Here is a 22,887-nt window from a genome sequence, read left to right as displayed (position 1 = left end):
CCTCCAGACCAGGTGGTCCAGCCTGCCAAGGATGCACATTCACTTGCCAGGACATCAGGAGATGTTACACTCTTTGGCCAGCTCAGTGGGCTGGGCTGTGGGAGGCACTGAGTGCCAAACTTTTATGCCCCGCAGCAGCAGAGCTGAAAATGTCAAGTTCTTGTATGCTGACACTTTTCTGGCTTCAGGCCAGTGGTATGACTTAGGGACAGTGTCCTGTTTTCTGGGAGTAAAGTCAGAAGGAGGGAGAGGAGGGGTGGAGGAAAAAGCAGACGTGAAATGGGGTGAAGAAAAGCATGTAGACATTTAGACCTCAATGGTCAGGAAAACACCTTGGCTGAGTCTCTTGGCCCCAGTGAGGCAAAACACCTTGTTAGTGTTAACCACAAAAGGTGACTGGCACCTTTATATTTATAAAGTTATATTTATAAAGTTAAAAAAAGAAAATTCGAAAAGACCAACTACTTCTGTTCCACCACTGAGCTACTTACTTTTACCCTAGAACTATAATGAAAATCCACTCTGGTCAAATTTTTGTTTTGGATACTTGAGAGGCTGCAGGTTTTTTAGTCATAAACAGTACCCTGTTCAAAATATTCTATCCCATTTATGAAGGCAGGCGTGACTGATACAGCTTCAGAGTTCCAAGGGGCATATTTAAATAAGTAACAGGAACTAATCCATATAGTCAGCTTTCCTTAGGAGCCTGGGGATTTACATGTCTAAATTTCAGTGCAATGAGACTCCAGGATAGGGGATAAAACTCTAGTTAACTTCACTGGAGATAAAACCCAGGAAGGGGAAAAGCTTGGAGACAGATGCTGCAGTTGAATGAATTTATACCTCAGAAATGCTACTTAGAAAGAACAGTCACTGCAAGGAACCATTCTACAGAGCAAAAGAAACTATTGGGGATAAAAGCTATGTCTCAAAAGGGAGTCAGAGTTTTGTCTTTTAAAGGACATTAATAAAAAATGGGGAAAAGTTTTTCCTCCTTGCATAGGGCTGAAGAAAACAGGAGGAAGAAGACATTATGGAGGATAGAGGTTAATATGCATTGGGTATGTGCAAAACCCGAACTCACACTTTGCTTTAACTTTTGCTGAGGATGTTAATCATGTGGCTACAGATGTGAGGTATAATAGGATGGGAGTATGGAAATGTTTGGGGCCAGGATAGAAGCAAATCTCAGGGCTGCTTCCTGCACTGAAGGCAGAGGAACGGGCTAATCCACATGCCAGAGCTCTGGAAGAACTGGCCCGATGTCTTTAACAGGTCCCTCAGCCAGGGACAGGAGCACAGCAAACCTGTACAGAAGAAGTGAACTGATTTGGGCAAGAAGAGGCATGAAGGTTTCAGCTTAATAGCATAAGGACAGATTCAGAAAAAAACGGTGAAGGAAAGGCTAGCAAAAGAGAGGGAGGTAAATGGCATGAGATGAAATGGGTTTATCAAACCCATTCATCTTTCTTGGGTAAGGCAAGCTGCAAGCCATTTGCTTAGTGAAGAAAATGGGGTGGACTTAGATTGCACATTTCACATGGTGCCACGTGGAAAGTTCTTAAGAAAAGGGAGAGGTGATTTTGCACAAGGTATAACCCCCTTAAAGACCTGGTGTAAGAGCAGCAGAGCTGTCAGGCTGGAGGGCAGTTACCAGGGGAGTGTTAAGCATCACCCTGCAGGTCTGGCAAAGTGCTTTTGTAAATGAGCTTGGCAGTAATGTTACTCGAGAATTGGTGAATTTACTGATGACAGAAAATATGAAGCAACCTTAGGAGAAAGGAGGCTTGAAATATTACACAGAGAAAGGTAGATAGCAGAAAGTGGTGGTCATAGGCACAAATGACCAAAGCCTTTCCTACAAGCTCCCTGGCAGTTCAAGCTTTGATCACCAAGTAACTGACTTTTCAACAGTGGAAATAGGAAGTGAGAAATGCAATCCTGGAAGGCAGCAGGAGACGTGCAACCCAGGCTGCACTGAAGGCTGGGATGAGCTTGAGGAGAGGCTATCTCACTCCATTTTGCAAAGCAAATACTGTGAGCATGAGGCTTTCTCCACATAAACACTCCCAGGAAGGGAAGAGAGAAGAGCTGAGGTGCTAAGGGCCAGTGCTGATACAGAATAAATGATCAAAAGGAGGCATCAGACATTTTGATCAGAAGATCGTTACCAAGCATTTGACAATGTGGTTCTGGAGTGGCCTCCCCACTGCAGTCATGCATGCAAAATATTGAATTGCTTTGAGGATGGAACTTGGCAAGGTCATGATAAGGATTATATCACAGGGTTCCTTTGATAGGAGACCTCATAACACAGAAGTTCCTGCCAGTCCTAAGCACAAAGGTAAATGTTCTGTAAGCCTCTGTCCATGTAAATATAGAGCATGTGATTATATACACACAAAAAGCAGGCACATGATTTATTAATCACAGGACCTCAGCTCGTCAAATAATAATTACAAGGCAATAACACACCTTGTTTTAATAAATGGCTCCCTAAGATTTTCTCCCACAGTAAACCAGTTAAAAGGGACAATTATTCTGAGGTGGAGGTGGCATTTTGTGTTTCTGGTTGTTAGCTTTTAAATGAACTCACCGTCTGGAACTCTTAAATCAAGTACTCCCATTTTTCTGCACATTTCACAAGTTCAGCCCTTTCCAGTACAGCGTCTTTTCAGATGCGTGATTGCCCTTTGTTAAGGCAAGAATGAACAGATGACAGCGGCAGCACGGAGGAGACATGCCTGGAACAGTCGGACGGAGCAAACCCGCTGCTGCCGCTGCCAGGAGGGCGCACTCAGAGCCCTGAGCAGGGCAGGCTTCTTGCGCAATGTGAGGGGCAAGTCCTGGGAAGCCACGAGAGAGACGGGAAGGCAGTGGTTCGGGAAAGCGTTGATGCAAAGCCATGGCAGTGGGTGACTCTTCGGTCTTCGTGCTCGGGCAAACGCAACGCGATCCCTTCTCCGAGGGCGCCCAGCCCCGACAGGCGCTGCGCACCCGGGTCTGCAGCACTGCCCCGCTCCCAGCGCCCGCATGGAGCTGCACGAGGATGTTCAAAAGCAGCTCTAATTACTGAGCATTAAAAAAAGTGAAGGTGTGTTTCAGTACCCTTTCAACCTGGAGCTGACGCTGCCTGATGAAGAAGAATGGGTGTGCTGTGTTTGCAGTTCATTTCATGAAGGCACCTTAGCCGAAGATGCAAAAATAAAAGTAGTCTGAAGGGAAAGAAAGCAGAAGGCCAAGAGACAGGCAACTGAACAGAGCAGATTGATTTAACAGATATGATACATTTTTGCTGTCTGCATTATGTGTGGAAATTCTTATTCCAAGTGACACAGTAACAGACTCGACTGTAATCAAACAGCACTGCTGAGGTGTCAGGAGCACAGATGCTGCCTATCGAAAATATTTAAAACAGAAAGTAAAACTTTGAAAAATCCGCAGTGGGGAGCGCAAGGGAAAGGCTCGGTGGCGTTTCTAACCCAAGGCAACTTCTCTCTGCTTTTCACTGCTCTCTCTGGTGCGGGAGGTCGGAAGCCCTGCGTGAGTCAGCCCAGCGACAGCTCAGGCAGAGCTCGGTGAGCAGCGAAGGCCGGGCAGCCAGGGCAGGGCGGCGCAGACACGCGGTGTCCATTGTGCACCGGGCACGGCACGGGGGAAGGGCGGCTCCACGCCTTTGGGGCAGCTCCAGCCAATGGATTCCTCCCTTGGCTGTTACGGGAGGGCTTGGCCTGCATGTGAGAAAGGGAGGGGAGAGTTTGAAAACAACCCAGCAGGCTCTAAAGGAAGGAAGACTGCTGGAAAGTGACCTGCTCGCCTCCGTGCGAGCGTTTTGCTCCAGGTGATCGGCGGCTGTAGGGTGGAAGCGCAGCGGGGGCCGGCGGCCGAGGCGCGGCGCAGGTAACCCGGGATGCGGCAGCGGGGGCCGGCCGGACACCCCTACTGCTGCCTCCAGCTGCAAACACACCCGAAACGCTCCAAAGAATTTGGGAGTGTTTTGAGTTTTTTAGTAGTTTTTTGGTTGTTGTTGGTTTTTGGTTTTTTTTTCTGTGTGAGGAGGAATTTTGCTGTTTTGTTATCATGGGGTTTTGGTGGTGTGTTTGCTATTAATATGTCTGGGGGAGGGAGGAAGAGAGGGCAGGAGGGAGCGAGCAGATCTCTACAGCTCAGAGGTTAGCATGTGATCAGCTGTTTTCTACTTATTGCAGGCAACTTTGAGGTTAGAAAGGGAAAAAGAAGTGATGTCTATTAGTAGGCTGGTTGATACAGTGGAAAAGTACAAAATGTATTTCATGCACATCAGCTCTTTTTCAAGTCATAGTGCTTTAGAAATCAGAAAATATGTGCAGATGAGATTTTCAGTGATTGATAGCCCAGCTGCTAATAGAGATATTCAGCAGAAGAAAGAAAAACCACACAATTTTCTTGTCTGGAGGTGTGCTGGATGGTTTGGTGGTTTTCATCTTCTTTTGATTACTGACCCAGCTTTTAGGCCTCCTGGAAGTGATCCAGTCCTAAACTTTAGCAGAAAATCTTTTAGCAGTTTTCCATGGTGCTTTAAAAGGTGTAATTGGCATGATGCCATATTTTGTGCCATCTTCTCTTGTGCAGGTTCTGGTTACTGTTTCAGCCTCTCTGTCACCTCTTTCTTCTTTACAGAAAAATCTCTTTAAAGCTCCACTCTGCCTTGCAGGGAAAGCTGAATTCCACCATCAATGTTAATAGGTAGAATTTATTTTCCAAATCTCGGTGATGAACTGTGGTGGTTTGCTTGGTATGCACGAGTCAGCAAAGGTGCAGAGAACAAACTAGGAACTATTTTTTGATTGATGGGGAAACAACATCTTTTAAAGCTGCCTTTGGGTCGCGTGTGAAAAAAATCTTGTGTGAGCACGTTGGACTGTTCTGACTTGAAAAAGTCTGCAATTTAGTGTCTTCATGAGCAAGAAAGGTTTTCTTTCTGTCATTTAGCTGATGGGGAAAATATCATGAAAACATGGCAATCGTGTTGCACATTCTTTTAACAGATTGTTGTTTTAGATCTTAAACCTATTTTGGATGATTCATGCAGAGCCAGGCCAGTAAATTAATTCAGAGGCTCTAACACAGGGGAACTTTTGCTCTTATTTCAGTGTACCAATGTGGAGTGGAATTAGATGGGAAAGATATTTAATAATACTACAAAAGTCAAGTCATAATCTGGTTAACTGAGGAGGTTTCTCTCGCTGGCAGCTGGAAAATCCTGCAATGCACAAGTACCAAAGCAGAAGGGATCTGTATTTACTTCCCTCATTGCTTGGGCTCTCTGGGGTGACAAATTAGGGAGAGAAGACAAAGGGTGAGCTGAGTTTTGAGGAGAGGCCTGAATGGAGGCAAAGCACATGACAATTAGAGGAGACTGTCATCTCTAATTAGGTGTGTGCCCTCCGGCACTTCGTATAGAGTAAACAGGGTAAATGTAAACTGATACAAGGTGGGAAGTTTGGAAGGCTGTGGACGGACACGCACGGTTTGGCTGTCAATCCTAAAGCTAATCCTTAAACCTGAGTGAAGCGTTTCAGCAGGGCCGAAGGCGGCTGTGAGCAGCAGCGATCCCGCCGGACAGCGCCCGCCCTGCCCCGGCCCCGTCCCCACGCTGAGGGAAGGGCTTGTGAGGGAGGCGGCCAAAGGCCTGGGCCCCCCTTCTTAGCAGAGAGAGGCACACACAGATAAGAGGTAATAGGTTATTTTTTCTGATGGTTTTCTTCAGAAAAGGCAGAAAAATTGACTTTTAATTAAAGTAGTAGGACAGCACGTGGAGGAGGAACCGCGTTTCCGCGGCCGCCTCAGGGCTAGCACCCAGCACCCCCAGGCGCGATGTGAGGAGCCGATCTCGCACATCCCGGGGGCTGCCGCTCCACACCTGCCCCCTCGGCGGGAGGGCTCAGGCGATGCTCTCCCGGGGCGGGCGCTCCGGGCCGTGTCCCACAGGGCAACGGAGGAGCCGGCCCAGGTGCACCCCAGCCCCCTGCTCCCCGAACCAATGGCTCCTTCCCGCTCCCTCCCCCCGCACCCGCCCGCGGTGGTCTCGCCCTCCCCGCTCTCCCCCGGCCGAACGCTCGCCGAGCCCCGCCCGCTGATTGGCTGCGGGGCGGGCGGCAGCCAGCCAATGGCGACGCCGCGGGTGGCCCTGTCGCTGGGGCAGAAAAGGCAGGCAGGGCGCGGGCGCGCGCGCGGGGGCGGGGCCGGGTGGCGGGCGCGCGCACGGCCGGCAGCGGGAGCGCGCGCGGCGGCGGCTGAGGGGACTCGGCCCGGCCCGCGGCCCTGAGGGAGCGGCGGAGCTGCGGGCGCATCCCGGGAGCTGCGGGCGCTCCCGGGCCGCGGCAGCCACTGCCAGGCCCCTGCCTGTGCGCCGGTCCGGCCCCGGCGGCCTGAGCCCTCGGGCCCGCTCCCAGCGGCCTGCAGCCCTCGGTCCGGCGGCCTGAGCCGTCGATCCCGCCCGCTCCTCAGCACCGGCGCTGCGCCGCCGTTGGTCCCGGCTGGCGGCACGGGTTTGGTAGGAGTACCGAATCTTCCCGTGGCTTTTGTGTGTGTGGCTGCGGAACAGCAGCTGCTGTTGGCAGGTCTCCAAAGCTTCGGTAACGGGGGGGGGGGGTGTTTGCCTAAAGTTAGAGAGAAGGGGAAAAAAGTGCATGCTCTGTGAGAGTTACTCGGGGATGCTTTGCACCTCGGGAGGTCTTGATAACTTTTGGAAGCTTTGTCCTGCTGCGTGTGTTGTTTCTAAAGGTTATTGTGCCTGCTGAGGTAGATTTGCCTGTTTAGATGAAGTGCAAGAAATGGTAGTGGGTACAGAGCACCGAGCATGTTTCATCGGTGGATTTCAGTGACTTCGAAAAATACCCTTGTCTTACGAACTATTTTAAAAGTACTGTTCACATCACTGATTCATCTTAAAAATTGCCCTGGTGTTTATGTTCTGCCTAAAGTGGCTTCTGTCCATTTTGTTCCTGTATTATCTCTTCCAAGATGGATTCTGATGTTTTAAAGGCACTTTTGCAAATTGTGTTCCATAGTTTTATCAGTAGTGCTGTATGATGTAAGTCTGCAAATGAGAAAATGATGTGGTTTGGATACAGTGATAAATCCCAGCATCCTGAAGCTCCAGAATCTTCTGGTTTGAGTTAGTTAGAGAGAAGGTGCATTGCTAAACTGAGAGTGTATCTCCTATCTCCTGATCAGTGTGACAGCAGGACTGTAAGGCTTGGATATTCCATCATGCTTCTTATAATCAAAGTAGGGTGCTGAATCTCAGAGTGGTACTATGTGGAAGTTGGCTTGTTATTTATTATGTTGCCACAGGTGGAGGATTTCAACTAGGGTCCTGTACAGGAAGAGCATTTCTCCCCTTGAAATTTAGAACTTGGTTACAAATGATGAAAGCTGTGATTATTATTTAACACAGGTTTTGTCCTTTTTTTGTTTTTTTTCCCAAGAGGTGGACAACTGATGGAACATTCCACTAGGAAGGACAAAACTCTTCTTTCAAGGTAGTTAGTGCAGATTAGACTGAGACCTGCACAGAAAAATATCTCAACCAACAGTGACTGCAACACTTGAGAACTCCTGAATGATTGCTTGAGGTAACTCATGAAAAATGTTGATTTAAAAAAATGTGTGGGGCAGGGAAGGCTTATTGCACAAGGCTGGGAACTGTTTGGTTGGCATTAGGAAATACAGGACCATGACAGCTGAATGCTGTGCCCCAAACCAGAGTTTCTTTATTGCCAACGGTCTGTGATGAATCATTTGCCATTAATGGGTTTGTGGCAGGCAAGTGGGCAAGAAAGGGGAAAACCAGGGAAGAGAAAAGGGGAAGGGAATGCAGTTGTTTGGTGTCACAATCTTGCCACTCAACGGTGAACAGTTTTCAGGGCAGCAAAGAATGAGATGGGGAAAAAAAAGGGCTCCTGAATTCTTATGGGACAGACACAAATACCAGTAATATTCCAAGGCCTGTGAAAGGATTTGTGAAAATCTTGCAGGTGAAGAAGTGTATGAGGGAATTCTGGCACTGCTTAATATTTTGTGTACATAAAGTAAAGATGGATGATGCCATCCTCTTCCCAGTGACATGGGTTGATTTGGAGAATAGCAGCTAATAGGAAGGGGGAGAAAGAGGAGCCAAAAAGAGAAGTGTTTAAATGAGAACTTTATCCCTTGCAGATTAAATGGTGGTTGCAAGGAGTGTTTGAAGGGTGCAGAAGCACAGATGTGAAGACTTGATAGCTGTATGTACACATACAGTAAAACAAACACTATGTCCTTGAGGGGAGGATCAAAAATTAGCTTGTTTTCTAAGGGCTGGGCTGAACTCGATAAATTGGTACCATTTTATCAGCATCATTCACATGAAGAACGTTTCTCTCGTGGATGCAATTATAACACTGTTATTGTACATTCATACAGATAACCACTTGGCAGAACAGGACAGTCTGAATTGATAGAGGTGGCTTTTATCAGCTAAAAAAAGCTGTGTACATGGGACTTTTAGCCTTAAAATAACGGCTTGTGTCCCATTTATAAGCAGCAGAACTGACAGCTGCTAAGGCATCCAGGCTTAGATGTGTTGGAGGGTGGTGCCTCTCTCTTGCTACACCATTTACCTTCCCAGGAACTTTACAGCTGCTACTAATAGTTAATTATTACTGAAGCCCCCCATTTTTATATTTTATGAGTGAAGCCTTTGCATTTTACTTTGATCTAGTGGTTTTTGTTCTTTAAGCTTCTCTGTTTCTGTTTAGGCCTTGGAGGGAAAACATTAAGACTTTACATTTCACAGTCAGCTCTCTTAAGCAGCTATGGAAATAGAAAAGGAACACATTTATATTACCCCAACAGGTAAGTAATATATTCAGTTGGTTTGAGTTTTTTTAAACTTAAAGTTGTTTAGCTGACCAGAAGGGTTCTCTGTAGAAAAAATGCATCACCTGAGAATTTTTTTAACAATACTGATTTAGAAAAAAAATAATCAAAACCTTACAGAATAATTCCTTCAATTGTATATCAAAGAACCCTGCTCTGTTATGTTTATTTAAAATTTATTAAAATAATAAAGTTAGCATTTCTGTAAGTTACTGGGTAGTAGTTGTACTTTTCTCCTTATCATCTGAGTTCAAGTAGTGCTGGTGTGAAGAAAAGGATAAACTTAAAAGTAAAATGTGTAGGTATGTTTAAATTCTGCTTTTATGCAACAATTTACCTTAAAATTAGGGGAAACAAATGTTGAAAGGCTTGGCTGAAAGTGGGCTGGCATGGGAAAAATTTAGGAAGTACATGTTAGAGACTGCTATGAAATGGCACTGTTTTGTCCATATCACACATTTATTTTATGATGCTTAGTCAGGGTAACATAGATTCATGTTGTTTTCTGTATCTTCCAAAGGTTGTGATGGTCTGCACTGACTCTTTCATGTCAAAGAGGTTTTAAATGTTTTTTAGAATAACATGTATCTATTTTAAGATGGTGGGTAATGCAGTTGAGGTGGCAATATACTCCATATGATTTCTGATATTTAAGGTTAGTGCAGAAGACACCTTGGTTGTCACCATTTTAGAATTATATTTGGCTAATGGGTGGAAAGCTGCAGGAGAGCTGGGTTGGCAAAGTTTGGACAGTTAAAATTGGTAGAAGGCTTTGTTAACAAAGGTAGCCCATAAAAGCACAGAGTTTAAGTGAGCCTGCTAGGCTGAATGGCAGGGTAATGAGATAAATTTGGATAACTTCTTAATATATAGTAAGCAAAGTATTAAATTTGATTGAAGACTGTTGCTGCCTATATATGTATATGTTATATGAGGTGAAAATAAGAAGCTAGAAGGAAGATCTCCACCCTTTTATAGGTTCTTATTATTTTATTTTATTATATAAGTTTTTGGAAAATAGTATGTGTGTTTAGTCTGTTCTTTCAAGCCTAACTAGGTAATTAATAGTGGAGGACCAGTTGGTTACCATATTGTGGAGAAAGAGGCTGCAGCTGGAAGTTACAGTGTTATATAAAACCCAGTGTAGTAGTGCAGTGAGAAATATAAATTCTTATGGTTTCCTGTGGAGGATTTCCTTTAGTCTTGAACCTGAGATCAGGACTGTGTAAGGAGGTCGGACTGTTGCCTCCCTTTTAATCCTTAGCTGTGAGAGTCAGGACTGACTTGTGTTAATTGTTGGCAGTTTCCTTTGGAAACTGAGAAAGGAGTAAGTGGTAATTGAAGAGTGGAGTTTCTGGACAGCCAGAACTCAGGTCTAAACTGGAGAAATTCATGGGAGACTGAGCATGAAGAAGAATTAGAGTGGATTTGACTGAGAGGAGCTGGTTGTTGCTGATGGGGTCTCCTGGGGAATGAGAGGAAGGAAACCTGTTTGGGTTTGCTCTTTTTTTCCCCTCTGTTAGCTTTATGCAAATCCCTCATTGTTTTATTAAAATGTTAGACAAACAGAGAAAGCCGCTTGTGAGAAATCTTTTCCTGGATGTGATGCATGCTTTTCTTTTTTAGCTTGCTGCAAGCATAAAAGGAATGCTTTTGTGGGAGTAATGAGTGGAAAGATGAAGCTTAGCCTGGAATGGCTGCATAACTGCTCAGCTGTAGCATTCACATCTCTGAACACCAGTATCTAAATGTTATTTCTTTGATCACAAAAGGAGGCAGTTCTATCAACTTTTGCTCAGTTTAATATAATCTTTGATATGGGTAAATACTTGGAGATTGGCAATATTTTATTAGTCCACTTGGCTTTGAAAACAATTTTTCATGAACTTGTTTCAAAGTGAAAAAACTATAATTCTGAGAAATATTGCCAAATGCATGTTGCTGATGAGCAGATATTGGAAGGGTGAATTAATATGTTAGCTAAGTTAAAATGTAAATTTTGAATACTCTTCATATTTTGGATTTATGGCAGTGAACTCTTCTGTAAAGCAGTTTTGGAAAAGCAGCTTCTTTGGAGTGCCCTCATATTGCCCTGCTAGTGTTGGGGCTGTGGGTTGTGTCTTTAGGACTCTACTCAGTTCTGAAGAAATGGAGAGCTGTGTAACAGAGAGCTGAGCTGTTCTCTGTCTGTGTGTGTCTTCTAATTTGCAAGGACTCCCAGGGTACTCACTGGAATGTAAATAGGTTCTCAGGTGCTTTTTCTTTTCTTCTTTTTTTTCTTTTTTTTAAATCTTGATTAGTTGAGAAGGGGAAGAATAGCTTGTGAAAGCTTTTGTTTATAATGCTCTAAATAAGACCTTCTGCTGAACCACACAGCAGTAGTGGAGGACAAATTAACTTTGTGAAATAAGACTTCAGACCTAAACATGAAATGTGCATTAGCTTTCTCAGAGAGTGAAGTTATTGCACTTCTCACTGCTCTGAGAAATTTACAGCTCCTTAAGTAGTTGGGTACAAAACAAACCTATCATATTTGATTGTGTTGTGTTTAGAAGCAGTCTTGACAGAAGCTACAGTGAGGGATAATCCATAGAGAAGAGAGATCCCACTGATTCAAAGGACTGTACATTCTGGGAGTCTTCATTACCAAGCTCTCCAAGCTTTGTAGTGAACAGCATTTTTCCCCCATAACTTCAAAACCAAAAAATAAAATGAGTAATGTTTTAATTTTCTTTTATGTCTAAATTGTTGCTTTTCTTGCTAGTGAGCTGTGTTTGAAATTCCTTGAATTGAATAAGGGGAATGTTGGTTGATGATTTAGGGAGTTAATTTCACTTTGGTGATGAGTCTTGTAACATTGGTGAGTTCGTACAGAATTTACTGTATTGGCAGTTTCATTTGTTTCTAAATCAAGAGAAGAGTGGGAGGAGTGAGAACGAGGCACTTAGATCTATGCACTCAGGAGTTCGGATAGTTTTTGTTTAACAAGGGTGGGGTTTTCTGTGGTTTATGTATTTATGTATGGTTTTATTAATTTGCTGTCCAGTCCTTGACTTCTGCTCTGTTTAGATTGTGGATATTTTGTGCAGGGGAATAAGGAAGTCCTTATGTAGACATACCTTAAAAACAATGTTTGCCTTTATCCTGTTGAAAACAAGAGTTCTATATGATGTTATAATCCTTTCTAAATGCAATGTGTTTTGATATTCTAACATAAAACTGTTGAAAACTATAAGATTTTTTTCTGTCTTCTTTTTAAGAACTTGAGAATCTAAATGATGCTCCATTTTCTGGTGATGAAGAAAATGGTGGGTCTGAGGAACGAAAAACTGAAATCAATGGAAATTGGATTCCTGCAACTTCAATTACTGAAGCCAAAATAAACGCTAAGGCAAAGAGACGGTTGAGGAAAAACTCCTCTAGAGATTCTGGGAGAGGAGACTCTGTTAGTGAGAATGGAGAGACACTGAAGATTGGAGTTGTACCAACGAGCCCAAAGGGGAAACTCCTGGACAGGCGATCCCGGTCTGGAAAGGGGAGAGGCCTACCAAAGAAAGGTGGGTATAGCTTAGTGGAGAGAGTACAATGAGAAAGATAAAGATTTGTTCAAAGCACAGTGCATTTTTTTTCTGCTGGGAATCATTTTCATAAACCACAGTCTCTGTGCAAGCATTTGGCCCTTTAGTTATTTAGTGGGTGGCAGTAGCAGGTGGCAGCAAATCTAATATGTCAACATCTGTCTTTGAGGGAAGTATATTTCCTTAGCAGGCTTTATACACAAATCTGAACTGTTGATGGTTCATGGGACTGTTACTAATGCAAATTTAAATCATGATTGTATTTGAAAATACAGTTTCAATCTTCAGGAATTCCTGTGCAGTCCATACTGCTTCTAATGTCTTACTGGAAAGTGAGGAAAAGTGGCTGAGGAAGTGGGAACTTGTCAGACAAACACACCCTCTTCAGCATGTATTGTTAGTCAGGAGATGGGCACAAGCAGTGATAGATCACTTTTAAGTGAAAGAATGTTGTCTTGAAATCAGACGTCTTGTTTTTAAACTGGTGGTCCTTACTTACTCTCCCATATTTTGCCAGGTGGAGCAGGTGGTAAAGGAGTTTGGGGAACACCAGGTCAAGTGTATGATGTGGAAGAAGTAGATATTAAGGATCCTAATTATGATGATGACCAGGTATGCAAATAGTTTCTTTGCAGTGTTGGTTTATATTTCCTTTTATCAATTTCAATGGCCTTGTGAGTTAACATGAATGTCAGCCTGGCTACACTGAAATGCTCATTTTTATGCTCAATAATAGATTATTGGCTAGTGAAAAGTCAGCTGGTGTAGAAGTCACAGTGTAATACTCACAAATCTTATTCCCAAGCCCTCTTTCTGTGCCTGAGTAAGCAGCATCCCTTTCCCAGGTGTGTTCTCCACTGCTGGTTCCCACAGAGGTGGATGTTGCAGTGCTGCTCCATATAACACAAACACTGTGTTAAAATTGCAACACAGACTTGCTCAAGTGGGGAGGTTAGTGGGGACAGTATCCTTTATTATTATAATAATAATAATAACAATCCCTGTATTTCCAGCCTGCCCGATGTCTTGTCTGCTTGGTATAAACACTTCATGAAGTTGATAGCTTGGACATTTTGTTGATATATATTTAGAATATGTTATGGAAGATTGTATCTTACAGCCATATTACTGGGAAAAGGGGAGAGACAGCAAAGCTTATTGGGCAGAGGGCTTTCCATCATTGAAAGGGAAATGGTGACTAGGAACACAGCTTGCTGAAGTCTCTGAGATCAGATCAATTGCAAACTGACCATCAGTACACTCTGTATGACATAAGCAGAGCAATGGTGGTGTCCTTTGAGTAGAGGCTGTTTGCTGTAGCCATATCTGCTGAAAGTATGGTACATGAGAATATCAAAACCTTCTTCCAAGATCAATTTTCACTAAAATTTGACACTTCACATTAACAGAAATAGCCATTAAAAAGGGGGCTGACAAGTGCATAGAACAAAATTTAATGAAGAATAAACATTCTGTGTAACTTTGATATGATGGAAGGATAGTTTTTTTGATTTCTTCTATACTTCTTGATCATGAAAAGTTTCTTTCCATTAAACATTGGTTGAAAAACATCTTTGATCACATGTCTTTGTTCAGCTCTGTAGTATTGCTCTGAATGTTTCTTCTGTAGGTGCAGAGTAGGGAACTAAATTAGAGTGGGGAGATCTGGTGCTGCTGAACTCTGCAGGACAGGTGATATGAGGCAGTTGCTGTGTGCCTCTTTTTTCCCCCTCGGGGAATGCCTTTGCTCACAAATATTGTGAAAATGCCTTTCCTGTGATTTGTGCATGGCACCACCTGTCTGGTCACAGAGTCACCAAGGAGGAGGGAACAAGGCAGGGTTCCTGCCAGGGACAGGAGTGCCACTTGCAGGGGAAGGTGCTGTGGCACAGTCAGCTCTGCTGGGCTGGGGCAGGAGCTTCTGCTGCTCTCCCTTCAGTATGGAGGCACTTGACTTCTGCTCCTGTGGTATCAGCTGAATCCTAGGTTTGGTGTGTTTACCATTGTTTAATAGTAAATTCAGCATTTCAGTTAAATTGAGCTAACAGTAAAGTCAAAATATGAAGAACTATGACAATTAGCCAGCATTGTCCACACTTTAATAGTAGAGACAAAGTCTAATGTTTTTTGGCAGAATATTGACTACCAAGAACAAAGCATTAAGGATTAAAAAACCACTATTTTGATGCCATTAGTGCTGCATAAGGTGCAAGAAAAGGCAGTAAGGATATCTGCTTCTGTTGTCTTTTAAAACAGGAGAACTGTGTCTATGAAACAGTAGTTTTACCTCTTGATGAAAGAGCATTTGAAAAAACTTTAACACCAATCATCCAGGAGTATTTTGAACATGGAGATACTAACGAAGTTTCGGTATGTTATGTGCCTTTTTATTTCTTTGTTTTAGGGCTCAAAGCTGTAGCATACAGGGTAATGCAATTGCCAGCTATGAATGAATTTATTGAGAAGTTGGCAAGAAATGTGCTATAAGAACAGCCAAGCAGTTATACTAATTATGTGAGCAGAAGCGTATATGTAATTATGTAAGCACATAAATATTTATTTGAGGTCTATTTATATATTTAAATAATAAAAATTATGAAATCTTGTTGTTTTGTTTTTCAAATCTTATCTAGGAGATGCTGAAGAACTTAAACCTTGGTGAAATGAAATACAGTGTGCCAGTGCTGGCTGTTTCCTTGGCATTAGAGGGGAAGGCTAGTCACAGGGAAATGACATCTAAGCTTATCTCTGACCTTTGTGGGACAGTAGTAAGCAAAACTGATGTGGAAAAATCCTTTGATAGACTGCTCAAAGAACTACCTGAATTGGTGTTGGATTCTCCCAGGGCACCGCAGGTAAATTTGTCAATCTTTATGCCAGTAGTCAAAAGCTTTTTGTGGCTAAAATAGATCAAATAAAAAGAAATAGACTCTGTGTTGTGAAAAATATCTATTGATTTTCTTACTGTCTGTAATCCTCTCCCAATTACCCAGGCTGTGTTTTCACTTTGAAACAGCTCATTTAAATAAAATCTGAAAACCAAGCACATTATAATTATCTACTTTAAACTTCTTTGAAATTCAGCATTTAATTAAAAATGGTTCTGTTTTGTTGCAGCTGGTGGGCCAGTTCATTGCTAGAGCTGTTGGAGATGGGATCCTAAGCAGTACCTACATAGACGGCTACAAAGGCACCGTGGATTGTGTCCAAGCTCGGTAATCTCCTTGCTTTCTCTATAGAGACAGTTTTCTATTCCAAATGTCAAAGATGAAGATCAGGAATTTATAGCTTCAGAATAAATCATGCAGTTCTTGAACTTTTTTTTTAAATTTTGAAATAAAAAAAAAAAAAAACCACAAAACCAACACAATCCAGAATGACTCAAGTCAGATGAGAAATACTGAGTTCTAAAAAGTGTATTTGTACATTTGAGTTGAGTTTGTCAGGTTCGTTGTCCAGCTTATGTTCAAGAGTGAAAAATGAGCTGTAAGAAGAAGTGGTTATGGAAGGTTTTGTCTTAGAAAAATCTTTAATGTAATTAATGGGTAAATATAGCATCAGGGCAGCTGCTGTAATATGTTGTGAAATACACAAGGGATTAACTGTTTTGAAGCCTGTGCAGTGATTTCCGAGACTTTCTCTGTAATGCTCTGTTTGTCAAGAAGTACAATTGTTTTCCATGTCAGTGTGAGAAGTTTGAAGGAGCAGTCTCTGACAAAGAGGGATGTTTTAATAATGAGTCATGTTTTATTTTTCTTACCCCCATAAGTGTATGTTTCAGGCTTGATATGGAGATGCTGAACTCCTGTTTCTTCCAGAAGTTGCATTTGCAGTGGTTATAGTTTGGCACTTTCAGAGGGAAGAGCAGTTCTTAGCTGCTTACCTTGGGGGCTCAAATTGAGAAAATTGTCTGTCACTTATATAAATGTGTCCTGTGATTTGAAGGATTGTAGCCTGCATTCTGCACATCTGGGATGCTTTGCTGCCTTTGTTATTTCTTGGCCAGTCTTTCCTGCTCATTAAATCTTGGTGAATAGAGTTATTGTTATTGGCTTGCCCCCAGCATGAGGACTGGGAGAACTGTTCCTCCTTTACATGGACGGTACATACTGTATCCCAGACTTCTTTTTTGTCACCTCACTTCCCTTTTTATACTTTTTCAATAAACTGGCAGGCATCCCTAGCTTGTGCTATTTTTCCAACTACATATTTACCTTCTGAGGTGTTTTCTTTGGCTTAAATTCTAAAGGTTTCATAATTCCTCAGACCCAAACGGAAAATAGTATTTCAATAGAAAACTGTTCTTGAGTATGGCAGCAACTCAGACCTTTTTTGTTTGAGATCTACCTGCCAAGCTGCATTCTTGGAGGAGTCTGGATACAATCCATTTCTGCATAAGAAAAATATTCAGGTGTTTTTTGTGAGGATGTTCCAGGTTCTGCATTGGTGATTTAATCTACTGCCATCACAGCATTGTTACCTGTTCTTGATAGGAGCAGCAGTGTAAGGGTGACAGAAGCACAATGTGAGGAGCTTATTTTTTGCTGTTTCTTTGATCTGGATGGTCACCTGGAGTTGATAACTGACCCCTTCCCAAAGATCTGGTAGCTTTGTCTGAGGAGCTGTGGCCATGGGGGCAGTGGCAGATGCATTAATGGAGTTCTATGATGAGGTTTAAAGCACTGGCTTTGCCTTTAGAGCTGCGCTGGACCGCGCGACGGTGCTGCTGAGCATGAGCAAGGGAGGCAAGCGCATCGACAGCGTCTGGGGGGCTGGAGGGGGCCAGCAGTCTGTGAAACACCTGGTCAAAGAGGTAATGCCAAAACTCCCCACTCTCCAGTGGGCTGAGCTTACTCTGTTTGGGGAAGAGGGAAGGGAGACAAGTGTCCCACACTAAAATGATGTCTTACGTCATGAGTGTTGGTTTTGTTCTGTTGTTTGGACTTTCTTTTTTATATAATTGATTTAGATGAAATAGTAGAACTGATACTTCAGTTGATTTTGTAGTATTTGTCACTGGTGGGAGCATGCTAGTACAACATTCTGTATTGCAAGTATATGTTTATTTTTGCTTCAAGCAAAACTTGTAAGTATTCAGATTTTTAAGACCTCACAGTATAAAGTGATGAAGTAATTAAAAGAGCCAAGACGAAACTGGCTAAACTAGATAAACTATTACATTTTGGCATTGCTGATCAAAAGCACAGTAATAACTGAAAAAAGAGAGAGGAAGAAAGAGGAATGTTCAGAGATCCATGCAATAAAGTAAGCAGGTCTAAAGGAAAAGGTCATGTTACAATTTCTAGGTTGGGAGTCTAACAGATGATAGGAGGAGGAGGCATTCAAGGGAGAGGATAAACTTAATGCCACCCACATGCTCCTTTTATGGTGACACACAGCTTATAAAACAATGATTTTGGTGCTTCTGTATCAACACTGTGGATAGGTATTTGGCTTACACTGTGTTTTAGGTTACTGATAATGTCTCCATTTAATTAATGCCTAAATTTAATTACGTTTCTAAAAGCATTGGCAGCAAGTTTGAGGAACTAACTTGCTGCTGGGTTGCTAGTGGATTATCAAAACGGTTGACAGCTTTTACATTTTATCTCTAATTAGTGTTGGGTTTTTGTTTTAAAATTCAATAGATTGATATGTTGCTGAAAGAGTATTTGCTTTCTGGAGATGTACTGGAAGCAGAGCGCTGCCTTCAGGAACTGGAAGTACCCCATTTTCACCATGAACTTGTATATGAAGTAAGGAGAAATCAGGTCCCTTTAATAATTGCTGGCGTTTTGATGTGGGCATGCAAATAATATAACTGGCATCTGAAGCTTAGGTTGCTTGCTCTGTTATTTGAATAACTAAATTGTTTCATGTAAAGTTAAAGGTTTGTGTGCTCATTTGTGTGTGCATTGTGCAACAAGTAAGCTGCTGCTGACTCTGAGAAGATCCAGAAGTAATTTCTGGGGGTTAAATAGTTGAGTTCAGATTATTATAAGTTCCTGAAAATAAGATCTCAGTTTATTTTCTGCTGAGGAATACCAACAAAGAAAATTCTCCCATGCTTTGTTTTGGTGTTTATTTCCTTCTAGTTTCAGATATCTGGGTATTCTAATGGGTGTTACCTGTTTTTGTTAAGTTATAGAGCTTCCTTTTTCAGGGTGGGATTGTTTCACCTAGCATGTTTGTAAAAGCTTATATATTTCAGACCCAGCCTATATGGGAGACTGTTCCCATTTGTGCTGTTTTTTCTGCCAAATTGGGAAATGGTTGTTTACCAATAAAGCTGAACACCCACAATCTACAAAATTTCCTTTTCAGTAAATTGACGTGTTATAGAAAATTCCTTCACAATAGAACTACAGAATCATTTCAGTTGATGGGGGTTGTGCAGTATTGTAGATTTTAAGCTTCTGAGTCCTCCTAAAATCACAGATAAGAAACCCCCATGGATACAAAATTAAAACCCCTTGGATACAAAATTAATTTCACAAAATTAATTAATTGCCATCTGTACTGCAGCAGCCATATGGATATAGTCATGTAGTGGTGAAACCAGAGAGAGAAAGGCAGTGCTTTTCACTCTGTCTAGTCCTTTCTGGTTTTTCATACCTTTTAACTTATCCAAAGGATTTTCATTAGTTTTTCAATAATAATAATAATATCAAACTGAATAGTGAGTGCATGTAGCAAATGGGCTTTTTTACCCAGAAAATTCATAATAACACATTCACTCCTTTCTGTACCTCATATGCTCATACACCTTGTACCTGAGCCAGTGTTTTCATTTTAGTCAAAACACTTGCATGGTTTGTTTTAGGCTATTGTACTGGTTTTGGAGTCAACTGGAGAAAAGACCTTTAAAATGATACTGGATTTGCTGAAAACTCTGTGGAAGTCTTCTGTCATTACTGTGGACCAAATGAAAAGAGTAAGTATGGCATTTAGAGAACTTTGCATAAGGTCTTCCAAAATTTCCAGCTGCCTTTATGCAGTTAAATGGTTAAAACTAATAATCTAAAATGCTTCATCTTTTAAATTTGTCTTTTTATCTGGTAGTTCTTTGTAACTGAAGTAGTACAATGAAGGCCTACTAATTACAAATGTCAAGTCGAGCAGTATAAAAACCAGTATTTTGCACAGTTGGAACCATCTGTGTCTTCTCAGGATGAGTATAGGACAGCAATTCTGTCCCAGGCCAGACTGGGGACCACACCAACACTTTTATATAAAAATTGACCCAGCTGTGTTGCTGGTGGGAAGTGATGAAGTCATCTCTGGTTGTCCCCAGTCTCCCCTTCTGCATAAACTTGTGTTGGTCATTTGTGGCCACATTTTGTCCACCTACATGGAAGACTTATACATTTTGTTCCCATGTTACTGCCCTTGTAGCAACAGGCAGGTTAACATACAGATTTCAAACTGTCTGGATTTCTGACTTCTAAAGAAGTTAAAAATTCAGGTTGTGTTTTTATGTAGATGGATATTTGTATGATGCCATGGTATGGGCTGATATTATATACCTTATTTCTCTACTGACTTGTAGCTGCAATGCTTTAGGTTTGTAAAACTATATAAAAAATAAATCCTCTGGAATGCAGAAGGGTATTTACAAACATTCTAATAAAATCATAGAATAACCCAATGATTATTTGAATCCTTACACTGCAGGGCTATGAACGGGTTTACTGTGAAATCCCAGACATTAACCTGGATGTGCCACACTCCTATTCTGTGCTGGAGCGCTTTGTAGAGGAATGCTTCCAGGCTGGAATCATCTCCAAACCACTGAGAGACCTCTGCCCCTCCAGGTACTTCTTTCATTGCAGATAGGCAAAGGCACTGCTTTTCATTCCTATCATAGGGTACAGAAAGCAGCATCTGGGGGCCAAAGTGTTGCTGATTGGAAACTGGAGGATGGACCAACAGTTGGACTGGTAAAATGTGTATTAAGAAGCTGAACTGATGTGAAACCTGTTGAGGCTGGGATAAATATTTGAGGAAAGGCAGCCTCCTGTGAATCCCAGGTAGCACCCCTCAGTGCTCCTCAGAGGATAAAAGCTCCCTCTCCTCTGGTTTCCTGATTTGCTTGGTAGAAATCAGTGCAGCACCAAGCTGGAAGATCCAGGTGTTGCAATGGTCCATGTAGGTGACAGAGGAAAACTGTCAGCTATACTGGGGAAATGAAAAAAGAATCCTTTAAAAATGGTTTAAACTTACCAAACAGCATGAGTGGAGTTCTGAGATGAGACAACCAGTCCTAATATTTACATAAAAAGGAACAGGACACTAATATGGGATAAGCTCTGCACACTCCATTCCTCATATCTGTCCTGTGATTTTTGTAATGCTTTTGGTTTGGTTGTTTTTGGTTTTGTTTTTGTTTTTTTTTTTTGTTATGGCTTGGTTATTCGTAGCATAAATGATGCTGTGTGAACTGTACCTAATCAGTATGCTGTTACCTCCTTACTGGTCACAAAACATTTCCTCTGGGGAATATATGTAAATTTTTAAATAGGATGTTAATACTATTATTCACAGTTTTATGCATTGGGAATAGTATTTATTTGACAGGTTTCTTCTATTTTGGGTGTTTTGTTTGAGTTCTTAAATGTGATAAATTTGTATCTTGGAATGTTAGCATCTCCATTTGTGGACTTCACACTTAAAACTCTGTGTGTTGGTATGAAATGTTTTGCAGGTTTGGGTGTGTGGGAGGATAAGAGAGTCATCACTGCATCAAAAGCTTGATTATGCTTTGGTTACCATTTATATGTTGAGAGGCATTTTTGGTTTATCTACTTCAGTTTTAAGCAGAAACCCACCATTCCGAGGTTTCCAAACCAGCATTTTTAAACAGCTGAGCTGACATTGTGATCACTGCTAACCCTGCTGAACTCACACGTTAGAGAAGATTCTTCTCAGTGATAAAAAATAAGCAATGCTACAGTAAATTACTGAAAAGAGACTTTGTACTTTCTTACAGGGGCAGGAAGCGTTTTGTGAGTGAGGGAGATGGAGGTCGTCTGAAGCTGGAGAGCTACTGAATGTGAGACCTGCCTCCTGAAGCCTTACCAGCTGAAAGGAACACAGCTCGCTATCGATATATACAGCACGCATGCTCCTCCGGTGTGTGTATGGATGCACAGCTGGGACTGACCAAATTTAAGAGTTGCTTAGCACAGTTCGTATTTTTTTAAGAGCACATGTTTTGGGTACAAATTGTTTTCTTTTTTTTTTTTTTTTAATAGTTTTGTAAATTTCAAGAAGAAGTGTTCTTTCTTTGGGCATATAGTAGAACAACTAGCCACTCTGCTGTGGTGGTGCCTTGAAATAAGCTATCTCTGTATGTGCCATGTTTATGACCTAATCATTCCACGTGTGCATCGATGTCTGACTGCCGCTCGCTCTTTCCAGGACAGTGCTGTCATCATAAAATCACTGGTTTATACAAAGCTTTATTATAGAAGGGTCAAGTTAAGCTGCTGTGATCCCATTTCCATTGCTGCTAAAGAAATACTGTGCTTTGGGAGTTTAAAAAAATTAGCAGTTTCTTTGTTTTAAAGAGCCCAAGAAAATACAGCTGGGGCACAAGACTAATTCATCTGTTTCAGGGGAGAACACTGGTTGGTTTCAGCCCCCATGTACCAAACTTGTCTTTTTTTCTATGTAACTGGAAAAGTGAAAAGTTCTGGTAAAACATAATAAAAATATTTTTTGTGAAGCTCTTGTTTCTGCCTCCTTTTTATTTGTTTTAAACAGAACAAACTAAGCAGTACATCTAATGCTGCCCTTTGGTATTGCAATCAGGAGGAGGGCACAGAATAATTAAACTCATGGCAAGTGAGTATTTACCAGAATGTTTTGGAAACACAACTGACTTGCGTAGGAGCGTCCAGGCTGGCACAGATACTGTGAACGTGTCTTTGCAGTAGAGCTTCGTGCAGCCCTTGCTCAAGAACAAGAGGATCTAAGGATGACTCGTTTACAGGAACTCGGTAGAGCCTCTCCTTTGTTTTTCGGTTTCACGTCAAGATTTCAGGCGTTCCGAAATGCTGGAATAGCCATTCCAGGGCCGGGAATATGCTGTGCTCTAGGAGCCAAGCAGGTCTGGTAAGCCCGGCTGGGAGCAGAGGTTGTGGAACTCGCCTCCTCCCGCTTTCCTTTTCTGGTACCTCTACAGACGCGTTTTAAAGCAGCGCCAGGGCAGCGGCCAGCGCAACTCCTACACCGCGAGCGCCCGACGCGCGGCCTCCCCGCCCAGCCGGCACCCCCGCCCGCGTTCAGGCCGCACTAAGCGGCAGCCCCGCTCCACAGCGGTACCTCCGATCGCGGGCGCCGCCGGGCACGACCCTCCCCGCGCTACTGCCGGGGCGGCGCGGCCCCCGCGGACGGCGGCGGGGCA

General features: G+C 42.5%; 1 protein-coding gene across 3 annotated transcripts; it reads left to right on the top strand.

Annotated features, from left to right (window-relative positions):
- Positions 1-3,443: 3,443 nt before the first annotated feature.
- On the top strand, positions 3,444-22,206 carry PDCD4 (programmed cell death 4). 3 transcript variants are annotated; one of them, XM_077182890.1, is made up of 13 exons: positions 3,444-3,578; positions 7,473-7,619; positions 8,781-8,877; positions 12,162-12,458; positions 12,997-13,091; positions 14,736-14,849; positions 15,113-15,334; positions 15,597-15,694; positions 17,178-17,292; positions 18,128-18,235; positions 19,303-19,413; positions 20,154-20,293; positions 21,469-22,206. In XM_077182890.1, exons 3-13 carry the CDS (start codon positions 8,838-8,840, stop codon positions 21,527-21,529), a joined length of 1,401 nt encoding a protein of 466 aa, XP_077039005.1. In that variant the 5' UTR covers positions 3,444-3,578; positions 7,473-7,619; positions 8,781-8,837; the 3' UTR covers positions 21,530-22,206. The 3 variants fall into 3 exon arrangements, with proteins under 3 accessions (XP_077039005.1, XP_054492926.1, XP_054492925.1); XM_054636951.2 differs by lacking the exon at positions 3,444-3,578 and adding an exon at positions 3,754-3,900; XM_054636950.2 differs by lacking the exon at positions 3,444-3,578 and adding an exon at positions 6,227-6,535.
- The last annotated feature ends 681 nt before the right edge of the window (positions 22,207-22,887 follow it).

The sequence above is a fragment of the Agelaius phoeniceus genome, chromosome 9, assembly GCF_051311805.1.
Source record: "Agelaius phoeniceus isolate bAgePho1 chromosome 9, bAgePho1.hap1, whole genome shotgun sequence".
NCBI classification, from domain to species: domain Eukaryota; kingdom Metazoa; phylum Chordata; class Aves; order Passeriformes; family Icteridae; genus Agelaius; species Agelaius phoeniceus.
Note: the sequence above shows the minus strand (reverse complement) of the source record. Positions and strands in the feature narration are given on the sequence as shown.